Below are 22678 nucleotides of genomic sequence, written 5' to 3' on the forward strand. Positions count from 1 at the left end.
CAAAAGCATACAGATCAGGAATTTTAGGGGCATTCATTTGTTTTGAAGTGGCCAACCCAAAACAGGTTGTTTGATAAATCAAACTGTTAAAAACAGCATTTGGTTTGGGATACGGCATGCTCGATATAAAGCTTCCTGACAGGGTCTAGAAACCCAAACAGATTTAAGATTGACAGTTTCGTTCCATAGCTCGTAGCCACCAATAAGATTTGGAATATAGTAATTTTGTATGGGTGAGCCTTACTTTAGAATTGGATGTAGAATTCACTTTAAAATAAAACGAATCAGGATTGGATTTATTAAAATCAGTGAAGTTTGTACATTTTTTCAAAAGGGTTTTTGAACTGCCTTCAATGGGAGATAGGCAATGTTAATCCGAGCCTCCCCCGTCTGGGGAGAGAACACCTCTGTGCACAACTAGGGAAAAGACTGAAGTCAAAAACATGTCTCTGTGGTAGTCATGTTGTAACGGCTTGAACGTCCTTCTCATCAGAGAGTATGTTTTGTTTCACTACATCCCCCATTGTTACCCATCAGGGGTAACAAGTGCTATATGAATGCAAATCTTTCTTCCCCATTTATTCCTCCACTATCCTTCTCACTCCAAGTAACTGACTAATATCCAACAATAAAATAACTTTATATTTCACCATATTAATTCACCACTAATCCTTTTGTAGGCTCCCTGAAATGCGTGCGTCAACAAGCGCTATATAAATACAAACCTTTGTCCTCCTCTATCCTTCTGCTATCATTCCAAATCCAAATAACTGACTAACCTATACACTACTTAAAATGTACTTGCATGTTTCACTATACTAATTCAACACTAATCCTGTATTGGTACCGGAGTAGCGTGCTACTCGCCGAAAAAGCACTTTGACGCCTCGTCAGGGGCAGTAAGAGCTATGTAAATGCAATTACAATACAATGACAACTGTATACTCAGGCAGCCAAGCAGCAACAGGAAGTCCGGCAAAGGGGAAGGAGACACTGAACACGTTGCACTTATAAGGACGTCGCATGTATAATAACGCCATACGCCGACGAGAGTGAAAGGAGAACCGGGAGTAGAAAGGCCGGCCAGGAACAACCACATAAAACTCCCAAAGCGTAGAAGACGCTGGACTTGAAGTTGGAAGTCAGGGAAGACTACAAACGGCTGCAGCCAGAAATGAGGTATGCATAAAACAGCGCTCTTGTTGATTTCAGAGCGTAAGAATGCCTGCTCACCGTAGTGCTTAGCTAGGAGATAGAACGAGTACAACCTCACGGTGATAGCCGGCGGATGTCTAGGGAAAGGGACACTTTTGTATGAAGAGCACTGAACTGAAGATGTTCCCAGACTCAAAATAGGGAGACAATCAGCCAACGGAGCTTGCTCTTTCGCTAAATGAGGCACGATAATTACTGAGCCTCCACCAATGTCAAATCTGGAGCACTCATAACTACCCGCACTGTAACAAATGCATGCAACTCAATAATCAGGCACAATTATCACATTGAGCACCCCCAGTGAGCTAATACATAAGTTACACTGCATGCTGTACACAGAGTAGCACAAATAGGAGCTAGGACAGAATAAGCATTCTCCTCCGTCATAAAACTATTTTGCCTTCGGAGTGCCCACAAGCTGAAGGCAACAAACCCACATGACCAGATAAGAGGCTACAGTCACCGGAAGTCTCCACTGCATTATGACCCGCTAGGTTGTGAGTCATACACAAAAAAAGCCTACCAAATTAACAAGTATGAAGCCTAGTCATTCTGACTTATGATGCTATTCATACAGGCTGTGAACAACTGTACCACAGCAAGACATACAAACAAGATACGTGAGGAGCCAAGTTTAATAAAACCCCTCATAGTGATCACATTAGAAATCATAGTTTTACATTGGTCATTCTTATTTAATACAGGTATTAGATGTCCTACAAGAAAATAATCCCGCCCTTATGCAGACCTTCTTCTAAATAAAACGTCCTGGTCCAACCATCACGAAGGTCGAAACGCGTTGGCAACCATGCATAAGGCAACATACACAAGGAGGTCAAGAGTAAACAAGGACAAAACTATGCCAACTGCTAGGCATCTTGAGCTGGAAAACTTAAGCTCAAGTTAGAAGTGTGTGAACAGTCTCTGACCCCTGCAGAACCCAGGGAATAATGATTATTGAGGGTGAAAAAAATAAATGTCCCACTAGTAGATACAAATCAGTAGGACTACAGGAGTTACATTGAAAACAATTTTCTTGATGTGAAGTGACTGTATTTTTTATCAAGTCTGATGTGTTTGTTAATGTGAAATAATGCCTATTGTGCTGTCAATGTTTCCATATATGTAAGTAATGTAAATATTGTAGATACTGATTTTTGCTTTTAAGAATGCATTGAGGGTATGTTCAAAGATAATTGGTGATAGGAATCTTGAATGTAAAAAGTGTAAAAAAAGAAAAAACAAGAAGAATGAACCCAGAGTCAATTAAAAGGACTTTTGTGGAAAAAAAAAGCTAATTTATGGTGTCTGAGGCATTTGTTTGTTTGAAATGAACCACCTTTACAGGAGTGCGTTCAGTAAGGTAGTGACCATTGATTAGAAGAAATAAGAATGTCACAATTCCAATTGACATGAACAAAAAAATGTCGATGAGGACCAACCAGATGTAAGTCCAAGGTGGAACAAAAAAATTGTGTTTAAACCAGGTGACAAAAATGGAAAATTTCGAGGGGGGGCTCGATGTTGTGGAGTCAGTGTCAAAAGAAAAACTGGTTAACTTCATCTGTTTGCAATCCAGGCAATGACATCAGTGGGATATGCATACTCAGTATCTTCATGTGGACTGCAAGCCGGAGGATTCAAGAATGGATTAATAACAGTGGTCATCTCTATGGCAATGTCAGGCCTGATGTTATTGATTGAGTCCAAGTCAGAATTCCTTAACATTGCTGTGCAGGAAACAGCTGGAGTCCTACTAAGAAGAATCGGACATTTGCTGTAATTTGACATCGTCCACCAAGATGTATCTGTTATCCTTGCGACCAGGAAGTGGCAGTAAAATGACTGCATGAGTACCTTCATGCCAAGCACCAGAACTGGTGCACAATAAGAGAGGCCAAACTCTTGTTCTCCACCTTCTCACGGACCAGGTATCCAACTCTATGTAGCCAGCCAACTACCGGATTCTGTAGTGCAGCTTTAGTGGCGGAGGGCAAATGTTCGTTTGCAAGACTGTCACGAGTCTCTTGTAGGTTCTGTAATACAGCAGAATGATTATCTACGTCAAAGGCTGCGGGTGTCGCTGCCATATCTAGACCCTCAAGGTCCGGGACAAACATTTTTAAGAGCATTTTGTTTGGGGTCCACCCACCCAGATATCTTCTAGGGAAATTATTAAGTGCACGTTGTACGCTAAATAAATGGGCGAACCTGTTCTGCCAGTACCTAAAACTCATCTGTCAAGGATTGCTTTAAGTCACAATTCATTCGCTCCACAACTGAATTGCACTCTGGCCTGTATGGAGACGAGAATATGACCTGCACCCCAATGACCCCATGGCTTTCTTGTACGCCTTGGAGGCGAACGCTGGACCCTGGTCAGTATGGAAGGTGCCACATTAAAAATTCCCACAAAGACACGCAAATCCCTGATAACAGTTTGTGCGTCAGCACTACGTTGAGGCCAGACCCATATAAAGCGTGTGCATGAATAAACTGCAACTAAGATAAACTTCTACTCAGCATCTGTAAAAAATGGACCACAGTGATCTAAATAAACACAGCTGAATGGTATATTAGAAATGTACAGCTGAGCTTGTGGCGGGCGCACAGCAGTAGAATGTTTAATCTGCTGGCAAATGTCACAAGAAAGCACATAATCACAGGTTTGTTTATACAACCCAAGCCACCATTAACGTTGCTGTAGGATAGAGACAGTCGCTGAAACACCTGCATGAGCCGAGGCCATGCCTTCGTGTGCGGCCGTTATCAATGAAAGTCTGCGGTCCGCGTTGGGAATCAACCTGTCGCCAACGTCATTAATTCTCACATAGGGAACGTTATCGGGGATTAACAGATAAGAGTATTTAGAAGGGAAAACTTTTTATCTGTAGCTGCTATCGCTGCTAAAATGTCATCCTCAATCTTACTCCTGGATCTTGTAAGTGCTGCAACTATGTATGTGGCTACTGCTGTTTTAGCTGCTTCGTCAGCCAAACTGTTGCCAACAGCCTATATTCCTACATGCTGGTGACCAAGAGTATGAATTACTTGTGTGAGAGGCAGACGTTTTTTAAGTTCTGCGACTCGAACCGAAAGCATTTTATGCTTGATTGTGCTACCTTTGGAATCACAATAGTCATTCTGAGTCCCAAAAAATAAGTTGTAGTTGAAGGACTGAACACAGTAGTAAGAGTCCCTTGCAATCAAAATTGTCACATGTGGATCAGCAAACTCCAGTGGAAGCACTAGAGCACACAGCTCTGCCAGCTGGGCGGTACAGTCCCCTAATGCCTGTGTGTGCACGACATTGGACTTGAATTCACCATTCACCATGGTACCAGCCACTATAGCGCAGACTGCTGAATAAGAATGTTGAGAATCCGTCGCCAGTTGCGCCCAACCGACCGATTAAATGATACAATTGTACTCCTCGACCGTTGGGATAAACAGAGGAGCAGGACGAACAAATTCATACTGTAAGAACTCCTGAGTTTGCAATGAGGAGTCAAAGATAAATGTGACATCAGGAGATGCCAGTGAAGTAGCCCATTGTATCCAACAAGGATGTAAAGCTTTTTAATTAGGTACACTGGCTTTTGTCACTGCCTCAAGCGCAGGATACAGTGTAACAACCAACATGCGTTTTCCTTGCGCCAGTGCCCGTTCCTTCAGGACAGCCGAAGTGTACAAATGCGACTTGTAAGCAATAGGTTCTGTGTCTCCCTCATTAAATGTCAAATATGTAAAACTCCCTACACCTGGCACAGTTCTTATCACCAGGTTTGTGTGGTTCCATGTGTTAAGAAGTATTTAGATTCAAGAAGATCAGACTGCAAAGATTTTTTCTTTTAAATCTCTTTGTTCGTGACTGTATCAGTTATTACATGTTACATTCAATTAATTTACATTCTATCAGTCTTTTCGCTTTTTATAAACTTAACTGTCGGCGTGTTGACTTTCATACATTTCTTTTTCATCTTGTCTTATACCTTCCAAATTATCATTCTACTATAATATTTATCATTTGCATTCCAATTACAGCGTCGCTTTTGTATTAAACATTCCCCCATCCCTTTCCCTCCCTCTTCCCCGTCTCCTGGCCGTTCCCCTGTGTACACTCTGCATTCTCGGTATATTGACTTTATTCTGTTCGGAAAATGTTTCAGTATTTGGCTTGTTTAACCTGTGCGTCTTGCATTTGTGTCTGTATTCGTTATTATTCTACATTCCGTGTGTACGATCATGTGTTGTCTCCTTGTGAAAGCTCTAGCTCTATATCCTCCATCTCTATCAACATTTGTTCCCATTCTTGCGCTATAGGATATTTATGGAGTCCTTTCTCCTCTTCCCTACGCAGGGCCGCAGTTTCCGCTTTGCCCCATTTTAACAAGTCAGAACGTCATATTACTACATTCGGGGGTTTGGCCGATTTCCACCTCATGGTTATAATCCTGAGTGCCAGCAAGAGGGCCAAGTCTAATAGCTTCAGTTGTGCTTTACGGGTCTTGGGTCTCTTTCTGTGTCCTATGAGGCAGGGTAGTGCCCCCTCGGGGATGTGCATGGGTGTGACAGTGTGGAGCGTGTTTTTGATCATCACCCAGTAGTTGCGTATTTTCGGGCATGTCCACATCATATGGAGGATGTCCGCTTCGTCCGCCTGACATCTGGGGCAGTTGTGGGGGGAGGCAGGGAACATCCTGTGGAGCATTTGGGGGGTGAGATACGCCCTGTGTAAGATCATGGCCTGTATGAATTTGAATTTAACGTTTCTGGACACTCTCCTGTGATGTCCTAGGATTATCTTCCATTCCCCGTCCGTTATGGCCTCCCCTGTGTCCATAGCCCAGGCCTCCCTGAGTGTGGTGAGGGGCAGAGCTGCGTGTTCCTTAATGCCCACATAGAGCCATTTTACTAGATGTCCCCATATAGTGGAGGAGATATACCAGTTCATGTTGTTCTGGCTTGGTGCGTTGTGGAGCCTATGTACGTCGTACATAGTGGGTCACCGAGGCGTGTAGAAGGTACATTCGTAGTGGGGCTCCCGTGGACTGTGTAAAGGAGACATGATCCAGCAGAGCGTCGTCCCCAAACAGGTCACCCACTCTATCCACCCCCACGTCCGTCCAGGGTTGTAACTTGCGTTGTGTCAGACTTCCCTGCAGTGTTGGGAGCCCTAAGAGGGGAATGGTGTCTGCATAGGGAGTGGTCCCTGCTGTGTACGTCAATGCCTTTCGCCAGCACCGTAGAGCAGTAAGTAACAGGGGGTGGCAATCTCTGGGGATCTTGGCAGTAGGCAGCAGAAGGGAGCGCCAGTCTATCCGGTGTGAAAGCGATCTCGTGTAAGTCCCTACCCGCCACCCAGCGTGTCAGCCATTGGAGTTGGCTTGCGTAATAGTAACCTTGCAAGTCTGGCACTCCTAGGCCTCCCTGTCTGGTATTCAACTGTAGTTTCTTGAGGCTAATTCAACGTCTTCCCGAACCCCATATGAGGGTGACCAACAACGTGTTCAGTGTGGCAAAAATTTGCTGTGGGAGTAGAACCGGTAACTTTACAAAGTAGTACAGTATCCGGGGAAGTAGGGCCATCTTTGAAATCGCCACCCTTCCCATGACAGACAGGGGCAGGGATGTCCAGAACTTCACACTACCTCGAAGACCATTGATTGCCCTCCGTACGTTACCCTCAATCTGGTCTTCCTGACTTCTGTATACATTAATGCCCAGGTATTTAAATGTGGTCGGTGCTATTTGGATCTCATAGGTACCAAACTGTATATGGGAAGGTCGTTGTCCTTCCCGGAAGTACAAACCTAGGGATTTCCCCGGGTTTATGGCCAGGCCAGAGATATTCTCAAATCGTTCAAAGATGGTTGCTAAATGGGAATGATTCCCATGCAGATCTCAGAGGAACACTAATATATCGTCGGCATATATGGAGATCAAATTATGGGTTCCCCCAACTGATATGCCCGCCTCCGCCGCTCTAGCTAGGAGTGCGATTGCCAGAGGCTCAAGTGTGAGCACGAACAGTAACTGCTACAGTGGGCAACCCTGCCGGGTGCCCCTGTGGACGTCATAGCTGTCCGAGGTATACCTGCCCGTGCGTGCTCTAGCCGTTGGGTTCGTATACAGCAAACGAATCCACTTTACCAGGGCAGGGAAGCCGAAGCGTCTTAGTGTTTCAAACATAAAGTCCCATGTCAGGGAGTCAAATGCTTGCCGGAGGTCCAGGGCAATGCAGCCGGCGTGTGGTAGGGCCTGTGGCGTGGCCGACATGAGGGCGTGGAGTCGTCTCGTATTCTGGGAAGTGCTCCTCTCCGGGAGGAAGCCACATTGGTCTGTATGGATCAAGCCAGGAAGATGGGCTTGTACACGCAGGGCGATAGCTTTGCTAAGGATTTTGTACTTCGTGGGGAGCATAGAGAGGGGTCTATAGTTACTTACATCAAGGGTGTCCCTGCCGGGTTTTTGGAATGGATATTACCAAATCCTGCATGGTCGTGGCTGGTAGATGACCGACTTCATAAGCAGTTTTGTATATTTTCTCTAAAACGGGTGCTAGCGTTTGAGTAAGTTTGATAAAATTCCCCAGGCAGTCCTTCCATGCCAGGAGTCTTGCCCCGGTTTAGTGAGTGGATAGCTACTTTTATTTCCTGCTGCATTGTGTGTCTGGCTAGGGCAGTCTGTACCTCCTGGGTCAGGGTTGGGATCGTCAGTCCCCGTAGGAATTCCATCATATCATCTCCAGCACCCTCGGGGGGGGGGAGCATATAGCCGCTCCAGATGATCCTTAAACACAGTGTTAATTTCCAGTTGTGTGTTTACCTCCCTGCCTGTTTTATCTCGGATGCTCGTAAATACGGGGAGATCAGGAGTATCCCGGATCAGACGAGCAAGTAGGACTCCGGATCTATCCGCTTCCTTCTGCTGGCGTCTCAGATAGTCCCCATAATCCATAACCCTCAAGGTTTCCAGGAGTTCTGCGTTTTCGATATTGCATAATTGTAAGTCTCCTTTGCGCCCAGGGTCTTTTCCCACCTCCGTCTCTAGTTCCCTCAGGCGGTTCTCCACCTCACAGAGTTTTCCATGAATTTCTTGTCGGGCCCCCACCAATCGGCCAATTGCATCTCCCCTTATCACAGCCTTCATAGCATCCCACACTACCAGGTTCGAGGATGTGGAGTCCCAGTTTTCCCTGAAATAATTATTTAACGTGTCAGAAAGGTGTGTGCGGAATGGGGCATCTTCTAGTAGTGAAGGGTTGAGCCTCCAGGTGGGCACTGGTGAGGGTATCTTTCCCCAACGTAGGTCAAGTATTAGAGGTCTATGATCCGAAAATGTTTTAGCAAGATAGTCTGAGGACGTACACTTGGCCGTTAAGGAGTTAGTACAAATAAATCTGTCTAGACGGGTGTGATCAGACGGCAAAGATTGCAGTATAGAGGAATGTTCTGGAAGCCAGCAGGCTTTTGTAAAGGTTGGTTGTATCATGGCACATAGCTGCTTAATACGCTGGGCATATTCGGGAATGTAAGTTCGACCGAAGTTCAAAAATCCCAGCAAAGATTGTTATTTTTTCAGGGTTGTTGGAGTACGCAAATGTGCACATTTCTCTAAGAAGTGAGGCGCCAAGCCTCTACCTTCCTTGTTGAGCTCGAAGCCCAGAAGCAAGACTGTGTACTCTGCTTTCACAAAGTTAAATTTGTAACCGTTGTCCGTAGACAAAACTATGATGTGGTCCACGCAACAGAGTTGCGGCCATAATTCGTCGTCCGTGAGATAAATCTCATCAACGTACGAGTAAGCATCAGGGTCTATGCCGTCTAACAAAGAGACGACACGTGCGGCAAAAATGGCCGGGCTGTTCTTGTATCCAATCGTTTGAAATGTTTTTGTTTGCCGCTGGAAGTAAATGCTGTCCATTGACTACTTATAGAGGACAGGTTATGACTAAAAAAGCCATTGGAAATGTCGAGTGTGGTTTTAAACCTTTTTCTCACAAGACTGTCTACGAGGGCAGAACTATGGGTATTTTGCACGGCACATGTCCGACAATGAGAGTTCAAATGTTGATAACCCAAAAATATGTGGTACGACCCATCAAGTTTGGGCACAGTAAAAAGAGGGTTATTCATCGGTCACACACATCACACATGTCTCAATTACTCCTTGATACTCTAATTGGTCTAGAATTTCAGAAACTGGAGCTTCTGCCTCCCGCCAGAAGGATATTGGGGTTGTGGCTATGGCATAGACAGCAATGGTATCTCATCCCACCCAACCGGAGTACAGTACAAAGCTGGTACAAGCACCAGAACCCACTCTTCTGCAAAATGTTGTACATGCTCCTTGGGCACAGTGTGATAAACTAGGGAGAATTACCTCCTTCCCCCTCGGAGCGGCCAAAACATAAGGCGAGGGCAAACCTGCCTCCGCTAACAAGATGTCATATGAAGAAGTCAGATTCTCCCCAAAAAATCCCTTTAACAACACATTGTATATCACTTTCAATTAAAAATACTATGTCATATAGTCTGTCAGGGGGAGCCACTCGGGTGTCTGCAGTTTCAACTGTAGGGAAGGTGTCAGTTGCTGTCGACATCAGAAATGGACGCAGTGCTTACCGCACTATTGTAACCTCCGCTGCGCTGTCTAGCAGCGTTACTGCCCATGTTAGATTCCGAAGTTGAGTTCTCACTGTCCGTGACATACCTTGCTGTTAATGCAGCAACTTTATTTTTCTGAAACAAAGGGCGTTGACGAGGAAAATTGTCCGGCTTGCCTTTACCGTCAGTCTGACGAGGTTGCTCACGACCTTGCAGTGTTTATTAACATCTAGTATTCTAGTATATCTAGTTTTCATGGTGCTGTTTACGTTTATCATGTTTTATTTTTACATTATGTACTCACGTATTCATTGAAAAGCTCTATCGTTAAGCATAAGGTTACAGATACTAGATGTTAATAAACACTGGCCCTTTAATTAAATGCGCGCGTATTTTTAGAAGCAGAGTGCAGCCCACATACGTCACACGCCGACTTTCACCGCAGTGAGAGCAGAAGCCACTCGCGCGGATAGAATCGAGATCTCAGTGCATTCCCGGTAAGAAGCAACAGCTAAGACTATTCCCTTAGGCAGCGCTTACACGCCCCATCGTTAAAAGCGTATGTTTTGATTTTAAAACCCACAATAGAGTCCGGTTGGTGAACGCGTTACACTCTGGATGTAAAGTAACTGCAATGATAAGTAACACGAAGGGAACTGGCTATAATGTTGCTCGTACTTCTGGTTAACTTGTTTTCCGGTTTCACAATGAAAATGCTAGTATTTGTTTAGCGCGTAAGCTCTCAGAGTGAACCAGCCACCGCTAAAAATGCACAGACAGCGCAACTGAGCTTGAGTTAATAATGTTAACAATGTCAATGATTGTATGACAGGTTAAAGTTTTAGAGTCATTTAATTTGTTTGAATTTAACATGATACCTCATGTCGTGACAGATATAATTTTTGCTTCGCAGATTTCCCAGATGAAGGCCAGTAGGCCGAAATGCATTGGAATATATGGAATGTATTTTTGGAAAAGGAATTGAATATAAAAATATGATTACTGTTTTACTCTTAAGTTGAAATCATCTACAAAAGTATGAATAAAATACTGCAGAGAACAGAAAATTGAACTTGTCGAAAACTTTATTGTTCATAAATTGGCTGGTATTAACCCGCAATCTACATTCTGTGCCCTTTGTGACACTAGCACTGTACGGTGCCAGCGCAATCTTCATTTGTTGTATATACTCTTAAGCAGGGAGTATACAAAGGAGCACGATCTACGCATTTAACTCACAGATTACCTAAAAAGCTGTGCACGGCTATCATCTATCATTGGTTCCTCCTGGAGCCCAGCAGCAGCAGGCCCCCTTCGTCCAAGTCAGGAACAGCACAACAACATTCATGGGGTCACAACCCCTTCTTTTATACACCCTTTTCCTTTGTGTCACAGCACAGTGCTGAGGAAACCCGATGCAACTGGTTTTGGAGCACTCTCTTTACCAGGCTCCTCTTTCCTCCTTGTTAGGTGGGGGCTCGTCATCAGACACACCACAGGGGGGCGGAGCCAGCATTCCCTAGGGCAGGTACACTCCTATTCAGGGGCCAGGAACTTCTCCTCCCACTACTTAAAATGTAGATGTCCCATTCAGCCTAGCGCTGACTCATCCCGCCCCTTCGGGAGCCACCTACACCTCACCAGTCCTTGTCACTCACAAGACAGACATGAAATTCACATCAGGCAGGTAGACTCATAGCGCACAGAAATGCCAACCTTCTAAAAGTGGCATTTTTCCACCAGTCACCATACATCTGCGCACACCATTGAGCAGCATTTATTCTCACGAGTTCATACATACTAAACTCACCCCTGCACTCCTCTTATACCAGGAATTACCATGGAGACACACATCCCCCATGCATTCCTATGGGAGGGCAGGCCAATCTCACCACATGCACTTAGAGCGCGCACGCAATTTACATTTGGCCACAGTGCTAAAGTGTGCAGAGGCCAAAAACTACCAATATCAGATCACAGAAAAGGCAAAAAGTTTACGGATAAACATGCCAAAAGGGCCAAGTGAAACAGAGAGTAGTAAGGCATTCTACGTAGAAAGGCCCCTTCTGCTTGGTAAATAACTAGTTTACGGACATAGCAATGGCCAGTGCTCTATAAAAATCTTGCCGTGTTTACATTCCACATTGCTCTTGGACAGCGGTTCTCAACCTGTGGTCCGGAGACCCCTGATGGTCAGAAACACCTACTCAGGGGGTCGGCTATTGCTTAGAAAATTAAATAATATTAACAGATTATTAAAGTGGATATAAATAAAGAAAATGTAACATTGAAAAATTTAAAACGTCCGTAAATGTGACCGCATTTGAAATTGGAGGCTTAAAATTAAGTTGGTGTCCTCAGATTGATTTCTGAGAGCACTGCAAATGCATCAAATATAGAACAGTTTGGGTGACGGGAGCCTCAATTACATTTACAAAAGCCTCAACCTTTCCATTAAAATGAACATTTTGATTATTTTTTTTTTATATTTGTGAAGTAAATAAAATTAAAATATTTCATATGTGTATTATTTGATGAATGCCTGGTTCTTCATTTTTAGGTTTCGACCTGGCCGTAGCACCTGCGAAGCAGGTGCTCCGCCCAGGGCGAAATCTTATGATCCTACACTATGGGGCTTCGTCCCGCCTCTGTCTTCCAATGGGTAGCTCCATAAATGGAGGCTAGCCATTGGAAGAGATTGGCTGTCAATCACGCTTTCCCCGTGAAAACGCAATTCAGGGGCGTTTCTGTGTCTTTTTTTAAGTCCCGCCCTCTCCTCTTCCCATTGGCTGGAATTTTACCTTCCAGCCAATGGGAAGGGGAGAGCGTGAAAAACACGTCCCCGAATCTGCCGGCCGGGACACCCCCGTGACGTCATTCCCCGGGCCGCGCTGTGATTGGCTGCCGGCCCGGGACCTGACTTGTTTTTGTTGATCATGTCAACGAGCGTTCAGAATATTTTAAACACACACAGTAATGCGGGTTTTTATCGCTCCCATGTCTTTTGATAGCGACGGGGCTGCTGTTGTCGGATGGAAAAACAAAGACGTGGTATTTAAGCACAGGTGTGCCGTCGAGTTTGTAGTTTATTTTAGACGGTAATTCTCATTTTAAGACAAAATACGTTTACACGGCCAATTATGGTCAAGTGCAGACCTGAAGTGCCCAGATGAAGCTCAGTCTTCCGAAAAGTATATGATGTCACAGAGAACTGACATATATTGCTGCGACGAAAGAGAGAAACGTGTGATTACGAAGTGAACAATGAAATATTAACAGAAGAATACAACCACGTTAAATGTATATCAATAAAGCACTCCAAATAGAAATATTTTAAAGCGATATAAACGTGCATATGGTGTCTCCTCCCCTTCCGGGTCCATGTCCACTCTCCAACTGTGAATTGCATAACAGCAGGAGGGGTGGTAATTTGCACAACAGTGCTATTTATCACCACAGTATTTTTTACGTGTGTGCTGTTAGCGCCGTGTGTGCTATTTTGCGCCGTGTGTGCTATTTAACGCAATTTCTGGCACGCAATGCTGTTTTGCAGTGCCAAAATCATTGCTCAGTCATGTGTGCCAACATGGGCGTAATACACATAATAATCCCTCCTGCGCAGAAAAGTACCGACGGAGAAAGAAAAAGTGGAGCAAAACGTGCTTCTTTGCCATTTGCACCGAAATCTCCACGGTTGTCAAGTTACAATGAACATTTGCGTCTATCTTTTCAAATATTGGTGCACAGGCGCTTGTGAAAATTAAGCTATCTAAGAATGTTTGTGCGACATTATGCGTTATGTCATCCAGCCATTACTAATTTTAGTTACCTCGTGCGTTCCTTTTATATAGCGCACCTGTGTAATATGGCGCCTATGTAAAATAGCGCCTCCGTGAAAATTAATACCACCCAGGCAGTGCATGCAATTCGTGCCCAGAAAATCAAAGAAAGCGTGTGTGTATTAGACAAAAAGTCTACGTCTGTGTTCTGTTTGTTTCAGAAGGTATGAGCAAAATGCGAAAGCGCTATAAATATAGAACAAAAAGTGCACAGGTGCGCTAGAGCGCCAGGAGAGAAATTAAATCAGAAAAAGTAGTACCGGATTGTTCTTGCGATAGGACTTGACTTTCACAGAACATAAACATTCCTGGCCATTTTTTTTTTGTGCAGATTTTATATAGCGCGAACTCGACCCGAAGGTATTGGAGCGCTTTACACGAGTGCCGTATTTACATTACAGATTCAGGCACTGAGGAGATTAAGTGATTTTCCCAGAATCTCAGGATGTGGACGCGACCTCCAGACTCGAACTCTGGTTTCCAGCACTAGAGTCGGCAGTTTAAGCCCACGGACCACATCCATCAGGAGGTGTCTCGTCTTGGAAGTGAACTTGATAATTCTCTGCCGTCACCGGATCGCCCGAGGTTTAGGAAATGTCAGATTTGCTTAAATGGGAGACGCAGACTAGTGTCTTGAGCCCGAGCTGGGAAACTGGAGATCTACGGTTCAATCGCGGCGTTTCCACTTAGCCATCGTGTGATTCTGGGCAGATCACTTCATATCGATCTGCTTGAAACTGTAAACATTGTGTGAACCAGCGGTGCAAATTGGTGTATTGCAGAGCCCAGGTCACGCCCCCCTCTTCCGCTCCATCACATTCACAGCCTACTTTCAGTAATCTGGTTTAACCTGGTCCTGCATATAATTTCTCTTCTACATACTGCAACTCCTTATCTATTTGACGCCCCTGCTTCGAAACTATACATTAAAAAACAAACATACCAACAAACACATACATTCTCTCTCCCTCTCTTATTTAAAATTGATAACAAGCATTTACAATGCAACGATTTCGCCTTTGGAAAAGTTTGAGCTATTGGCATTGTAAATGACAAAATTTGTATTTATGTGTTGGTTTTGAAAACAGATAAATAAATGGCATTGTCATTTACATTGCCAATAGCTCTAACTTTTCCAAAGGCGAAAACGTTGCATTGTAAATGCTTGTTGTTTATTGAAATCCTTGAAATTGCTCAAGCCGTTGTCCCCAGATTCTTGTAATAAGTTAGTGGGGGTCCCTGCATTCCAACAGTGATTCGGTGGGGGTTCCTAGATTCCAATAATGATTAAGTGGAGGTCCACAGAAGTCAGAAAGCTCCCCATTCTCTATAGAAGAGATAGACTCAGCAGATTGTTTGCTAAAATCAAACAATGTACCCCCTCCAGATTGCTATACTGCCAGCTTTTACAAAACGTTCGCCCATATACCCAAACCAACTCTTCTGTCCCTTTTTTAACACTTTGCAGACTCTGGCACTATATCCAGGACCAACTTTGAAGCAACTATCGTTGTAATCCCCAAAGAGGGGAAAGCCCATACACAAGTTGAAAACTACAGCCCAATCTCTCTAATTAACCTACATGCAAAGATCTATGCCAAGATACTTTGTAAGAGATTGGAACTTATCCTGCCTCACCTAATCAGACTCTCACAAGTGGGCTTCATGAAACACAGGCTATCCAACAACAACACCCGGCTCCTCTGCCACTTTCTTGACAAATCTAAATTGGCGCCTTCTAAAATGGTAGCAGTTATCCTCAATGCTGAAAAAGCATTCAATAGGGTCTAATGAACCTTTCCCAGTAGATATCTTAAGAAATTTAATATAGGTGATACCTTTACTAGAATGATCATGGCCATGTACAATGGTCCGTCTGCTAAAATCAGGTCTGGTGGCTTACTTTCCTCTGCATTTAAACTAGAAAGAGGCACGGGGCAAGGTTGCCCCCTCTCGCCCTCATTATTCATCCTAACCCTTGATCTCTTACTTCACAAGATCAGATCCAACCTCTACATTCATGTCATCAACTTCAATAATATTAAAGTGAAAGCCGCGGTATACGCTGACGATATCCTAATAATGTCTGAAAAGGCTAGTCAATCTATTCCAGCCCTACTTCAATCCATCGAAGAATATGCCCAAGTTTTTAATTACAAACTTAACAAAGACAAATCTGAAATTCTCCCTCTGAATAATCTCTGCTCCAGTACCCTGTTCATCAACACAGGTCTAACCTGGCAACCAAAATTTGTGAAATACCTGGGCTTAGAATTCAACTCTGACTTAATGGAATCCCTGAAACACAATGAGACACAAGCTCTAAGGAAGGTAGAAACTTTACCTGAGGGATGGAACCCCAAATTTTTAACATGGTGGGGCCGAGTGAAGACTATAAAAATGATGATCATACCCATATTCAACTACCATACAAATATGCTACCAGAATTTCTAAAAAAAAAAGATTCACAAGCTACTAAACAAATTCCTTTGGCAAAACAAAAGACCAGGAATAAAAAAAAAACTATGCCTTCCAGTGCATCTTGGTGGCGTTAGTCTTGCAGACTTCAAGAGCTATCAAACTGTCTTCCTGGCCAAACAGGGCTCAATGTGGTTCGCCCAAGCCCTGGATTATACCACCACATGGCTTTTGGTAGAAAGGGAGGTTCTAGGCGAATTCCACCCAATCTCTCTCTTAACTATCAAACTCCCTCTCTCAGGCAAATCTATTTTCCTCAGCACCAAATGGGCCCTCCTGAGAATTGATAGAACCTTAGAAACCCGGTTCTCTAGCTCAAATATCACCTCCCTAGGGAACAACCCTAAAATCAGAATTCATGGCTGTCCTCCCAGCTGGTCCCGCCGGGCCTCTAGAGGCATCAACTTCTTGAAAGACCTAGGGTCTTTTCAATCTCTGCTAGCCTTCACGGATCTGAAAAATCACTTTAACCTACAGGACATAGATCTTTATGATTTTTTTAAACTTAAGGTTGCTCTTTCTAAATTAATACTACCTAATAATGACCCTTCACTTATCAAGACCATTTTATCCTTTAATAAATCCGGTCACCAGACCTCTATGTTTTACCATCTTATACAATCAAAGTCCTCCACCACATCCTCAAAACTCCAAGCTAGGTCGGACCCCACTGAAAAGATTACACCACAATCCTGACATCAGCTATGGAGGTCAGTGGTCGAATAAAACCTCCCTCACACTTGCACAGAGGAAATTCTGGTTATTATACAGGATGTTCTGGACCCCTGCACGCCTCCACAAACTCTCCCTTAGGAAGACACCAGCTTGCTGGAATTGCAACGACCCCATGGGTGATCTCCCTCATCTCCCCTTCTATTGTAGCAAGGTCTCCCTTTTTGGGACTTAGTGTTTAGCTTTATCCATTCCACCTGTGGAGTTCCTCTACAGCGGACTTTCTTAACACTACAACAGGGGTTTTTAAACCCAAACATAAGATCTTGTGAAGAAAATCTACTAATTGGTATCCTACTCACTGCTGCATGTAACACTATTTTGGCTAACTGGAAGAACAAGTCTGTCACCTCCTTCCGATCCTGGCTAAACTGGGTCTCCTTCCTGAAAGGAGCAGATAACATTTCACTACAAAATTTCCCGTGGATTGTACGCAGCACACTTATCTGGAACTTTACTTTACTTTACTTTACTTTTACTCATTTATAGAGCGCAGCGAATCATCCCCAGGGGGATCTCTCGGCGCTTCGAAAAATGGGTACTCATAGGCAGGGACCACCTAAAACATGCCAGGTCTTTAGCAGTTTCTTAAAACTAGATAGCTCAAAGCAGGACCAAATCTTTTCGGGTAGATTGTTCCAGTACCTGGGAGCCAGATTGGGGAAGGCTCGGCCCCCCATTTTCACCTTGTTTATTCTTTATGTGCACAAAAGGTTATGGTTACTAGATCTTAACTGTCGTACTGGTTGATACCAGATGGATTTCGTTTTGAGATAGGCAGGTTCTTTCCCTTGTTGCAACCTAAAGACCACCAGAGCATCTTAAAAATAGCACGTTTCTTGACTGGAAGCCAATGAAGGTGGCTCAGCGGGGGGGCGGAGGGGGTGCGTGCCGGCTTAATAAGGGCAAGGCGAGCTGCAGTGCTCTGCACCACCTGTAGTTTGGAAAGTAGGTCTTCCCTTATTCCAACAAGCAGTAAGTTGCCGTAGTCAAGTCAACTCACCAAGAGTGACTGGATAATGGTTTTTCTTGCTGAGAGTAGGATCCAGGGAAATATTTTTCTGAGCATCCTCATTGTACCGAAGCAGGTGCCTGACAATGTCTTCACCTGCTCCTCCATTGATAGTTTATTATCAATCCTGATGCCGAGGTTCTTGGCCCAGTTTTTGGGGGCAGGGGCTTCTCCCACCTCTGCAGGCCACCAGTCAGAGTACCAGATTTGCTCGGCCTTCCAGAACAGCAATATCTCCGTTTTCAATTAATTGAGCTGTAAGAAATTCTTCCTCATCCATGTTGCGATGCTAGACATGCAGTTTTTAAATTTTAATTGAGTTGATGAGATGTCATCTTCAATAGGGACGATCAACTGCATGTCAGCGGCATACAAGATGGTCTCGAACCCATAGCTTCTGATGTTTTCGTCCAGGGGGTCACATACACATTAAATAAGGTGGGACTCAGGACAGATCCCTGAGGAACTCCCCTGTCCACCACTATGGTCTGTGACACGAAAGAATCTAACTGGATACTCTGGGTGCGATCGGATAGATAGCTTTGCATCAATGTAAGGTCCAGGCCCTTGACACCAATCCCTCACAATCTGTCAAGCAGAATCCTATGAGGGATAGTGTCAAAGGCTGACGACAGATCAAGCAGGACTAGGAGCACCGGGGTCCCCCTGTGCAATGTCAGTCTTATGGTGTCCGTAACCTCCAACAGTGAAGCCTCCATGCTATGTGAGGCACGGAAGCCGGACTGGGAAGGATCCAAAAGGTTGTTATGTTCCAGATAGTAAGATAGATGCTGGTTAACTAGTGATTCCGTTACCTTCGAGCAGAAGGAGAGGAGCGAGATCGGCCTATAGATTTGTAGGTCAGTCGGATCCTCTAGCGCCTTTTTAAGCAATGGTTTGACACCAGCATTTTTCCACTTCATCTGGAACATGGCAGTGTCTAGCGAGATGTTGCAAATCTTAGCAAGCGTGTCGACTAAGACCGGTCTGAGCTTTGACAGGACGTTCGGTGGTGCAGGATCTAATGACGATCCTGATTTCGCAAGGCTTAAAAAGAAGCCCACTCACTCACTTGTAAAATGAGGGAAGGATTCTAACCTAGGAGGAGTTGGTGTTTCCTGCGACAGACCTACAGGAAAGTCTGCTTCCACCAAGTCTGTTTCCACAGATTCAAAAGAGCGATAGATTGTATCAATCCTGTGGGTGAAGTAGTTGGCTAGGTCATCACACAGCTCTTGGGTGGGGGGTGGCAGCGGGTTGTTGGCCTTCGGGTTGGTGAATTCCTTCAGGATCCTAAATAGCTCCTTAGAGGAGTTCTTTGCTTCCATAATGCGAGATCCCAGATGTGCTCTTCTGGCTACATTACAGCTATTAAGATAGGCTCTATGTGCCCTATGGTAGAGCTGTTCATCTGGCTCTGCCTTAGACTTCCTCTATTTCCTTTCCATAACCCTGCATAAAGCTTTTTCTCTCTTAAGGGTATCTATGTACAAGGGGGCATGAGCTCCCCTCTCCTGAATTTTTACCCTTTTGATTGGAGCTATAGCGTCCAGAGCTTCTCGGATTGAGCCCTCCAGCTTTCCCCAGGCTGAGTCGGAGTCTTCTTCCAGACAGAACGAGGGGGAGCTATAAACTTGGCTAACGTGTTTGATCCTTGGCGTCGGCTCAATGCCCTGTGTGGATCTGCAAATCACTTAATCTCCCCGTGCTTGCACTGTATACTATTAATTTAAATTAGACCAAAAAATAAATCTATTCATGTAATTTAGACACACAAAAAAAACAATGATCTCAGAGGGGTGGTGGGTGTGGTCAGCAATGTTTTGGGAGGCGTGAGAGGGTGGGGGGAGATGGCACAGAGAAGTGAAGTGTAATGTAAGTTAAACAAAAGACAACAAGCATGTGCTGCTTGTTCCCACAATACGCCATGGGAGTTAAAATATGAGAAAAGATGAGACCTGCACCAACCATTAGCAGGCTTCGATTTTTGAGTGGCACAGACAAATGCCAATCCAACACAGTGGGAGGAGTCAGACCTCACAAAGTACATACGACAGATCATCTGACTGTGCAAGCGGTGTCCAGGTTCGACCTGAAAAGAGATTTTGGTCTTTGAAAGCATAAGACGTAGGTACATTTTCTTACTTTTTTAATAGACGTTTGCTATTATTCGGCATTTTAAATGTGCTCATTTGTAGATGTATTTGTGTTGGAAAAATTACAGCAGGTATTCCATACATTCAACACAGAGTAGAATGTTCCCATGTATTCGTTAGCAACTCATCCAGGTACTTTTGCTCTTCCAGTTTTTCCACGCTGTTGTTTGTTTATTACTAAGTTGATTTGGGCATTAAAAATGTAAATCTGTTTAGCCCTTTAAGGTTCTGGCAACCGAAATTATAAATCCAAAGGCACAAGAGGCCGATGTATTCAGTGCCCTTCCTACTGAAAAGGTGGATGGAACCTGCTGCTATGTGGCATCTTATAAAGGTAAAATGCAAGTTATTGAGTGGATGCAACTCAGTTGTTATTAACACTTATAGGCATTTGTATGTGCAGTATTTTTTTAAGTCGTTTTATTCAATTTTCAGAACAGTACATGTTCTGCGTTACTTCGAGTGAATAAGTATCCGTCATAAGAAAAAACCCTATCTCAATGAAAACCACCTAATATATGTATGGAATAACTGTAAAGAAAATACAAATACAAATAAAGACAGTGCAGCATCAGTATTATCGTGTATCAGCACATTGCGATCACTTAAGTATTGTACGGGTGGCTATGGCAGTGTCTGGCAGAACCCAATGTATGTGATGTATTTATATGTATTTGCATTTTGACTAGTGCCTCTGTGGCTTTTTGTGACTGGTCTTTGGTTCGCCAAAGTTTGTTCTGCTACACCTCTCAAGACTGTATACTGACTGCCTGCACGCAATCTTGACAAAATACACACAATATGGGGGAGAATATACTAACCAGAAGTAACTATTTTGTGTCCGTGTTTCAATCCATCATTTCTAACTTTAATTTTTGCTAATAGGACAGCCGTACCTTTGGGCTCGTCTGGATAGAAAACCTAACAAGCAAGCTGAAAAGAGGTATAAAAGATTTGTCCACGCTAAACAAGATTCAAAAGGTTGGTGTCATTTCCTTGTAGATTCTGCATCTTTCCAATAACTAACATATTTTTCTTCTTTAAAAGATTGTTTGACTTTGTCGAACCTAGCGTTTCATAAAAACCTAAAAACCAAGTAATTTATGGAGGAGAGGGAAATGGCAAGAAATATTACTAGCTCAGTTTGCCTCTTCTAGTTGCATCTCAAATTAAAAAAAATCCTTTTTGTACTTTGATGCTTCATATATACTTTGAGTGAAAAGTATCAATTTCCTTCCAGAATATTTGTTAAACATTTTTCTTAAAATGAATTGGAGGTATTTTGATGAAGTATACTTTGTGCAGTGGTGGTTAAAGCTCAAAACCCAGCAAAGCAGATTTTTCTTATGGCCGGGATGCCCGCCACCCCCTCCCAACACCGATTCCCCATGGGAGGAGACAGACACAAGTTTGGCCTTTTGGAAGGCGGGGGGGAGTTACCCCCCCCGGCCGTATTTATTAAAATATGAAACAAAATTTAAACTTTAAATTAAAACGTTTCATAAATTATGTACAATTTTACTTTCATTACATTTTGATGAAGACATGTTCTTTGGCTAACCTTAACAGATCTCTAATACAAAGGTTTCCTAGCCGAGTCTAGCATCCTGAAAATGCATAACATTCTAAAATAAAATTGTACATCCTAGCATTAAGGGCCAACGGCAAGGTCTTAACCGGTGTCAGATCCCTACTACCAAATTCCCGCCATCACGGTGTGAGTGGCGCATGCGCAGAGGACTTTACCCTCGTTGCCAACTGTAACTTCCATTGTCGTGGGGGCCCCCTTTCACTCGACGCCATCTTAAAGGTCGTCCGAGTTCCCGTGTGAGGTATCTGTAAGAAGGACAGCGTGGACTCCCCCCCCCCCCCCCCCCTTCCCCATACTCTCTTCCGCCGGAGTGGATATTCGTCCCCCGGGAAATTCGTAGGAGGGGCATATAGCCGTCTCCCCCCTGGGAGGGGCCTATGGCCGTCTCCCCCTAGGCGACCCATCCGTAGTGGGTGCCGCCTCCCTGTGGGAGGGGCCAATGGCCGCCTCCACCGGGCGCTCCCATCCATACTGGGTGGCGCCCCCCCTAGGGACCTTGAAATCACTGCTCACCGATCATGACCTTACCGCCACAGGCCGGATAGTTGACCGACTATCCGGCCCCCCCACACCTCCTAAAGGTCATGCCTCCTCAATCCCCTTATCCATGCTATGAAGTCTCCTATGAGTAAATCATTCCCCGCCCTGGACAGGTGAACCCCATCATGCAAGTAATAGTGTTCACCCCGAATACACCCATGGGGAATGCTTTGCAAATGCGCGGAACAAAACAATTTCCCAATTTTATTGTTGACCCTCTTTACCGAGTGGTTCAACGCTGTTACAGAGAAACCCCCCGCCAAACTCTCATGGGGATCATGTGGGACCAGGCAATTGTGCACCCCGGGAGCCTCCTAGCCAACCAGCTGACTGCCGACAATATGTGTTCCACTAACACCCGTCTTCCCAGTCTTACCAAGTCATTGCCCCCCAAGTGCACTATGATTACAGATGGCGGTGACCTTTGCCGCCCTAAGAGACCCTCCACAAACGATTGAAATTGGTCAACACAGAGGCCTCCCTTTCCATGGAAGGTCACTCTGAA

At 44.4% G+C, this 22678-nt stretch overlaps 1 protein-coding gene across 1 annotated transcript in view; it reads left to right on the forward strand.

The window, feature by feature from the left end:
• RLIG1 (RNA 5'-phosphate and 3'-OH ligase 1) overlaps nucleotides 1–22678 on the forward strand; it is a 199569-nt gene that overhangs the window by 23053 nt on the left and 153838 nt on the right. The window contains exons 2-3 of the mRNA XM_086918000.1: nucleotides 20259–20376; nucleotides 20928–21023. Of these exons, the coding sequence (XP_086774126.1) occupies nucleotides 20259–20376; nucleotides 20928–21023 (214 nt within the window). The remainder of the gene's footprint in view (nucleotides 1–20258; nucleotides 20377–20927; nucleotides 21024–22678) is intronic.

This window comes from Lissotriton vulgaris, chromosome 1_1 (assembly GCF_964263255.1).
Source record: "Lissotriton vulgaris chromosome 1_1, aLisVul1.2, whole genome shotgun sequence".
NCBI classification, from domain to species: domain Eukaryota; kingdom Metazoa; phylum Chordata; class Amphibia; order Caudata; family Salamandridae; genus Lissotriton; species Lissotriton vulgaris.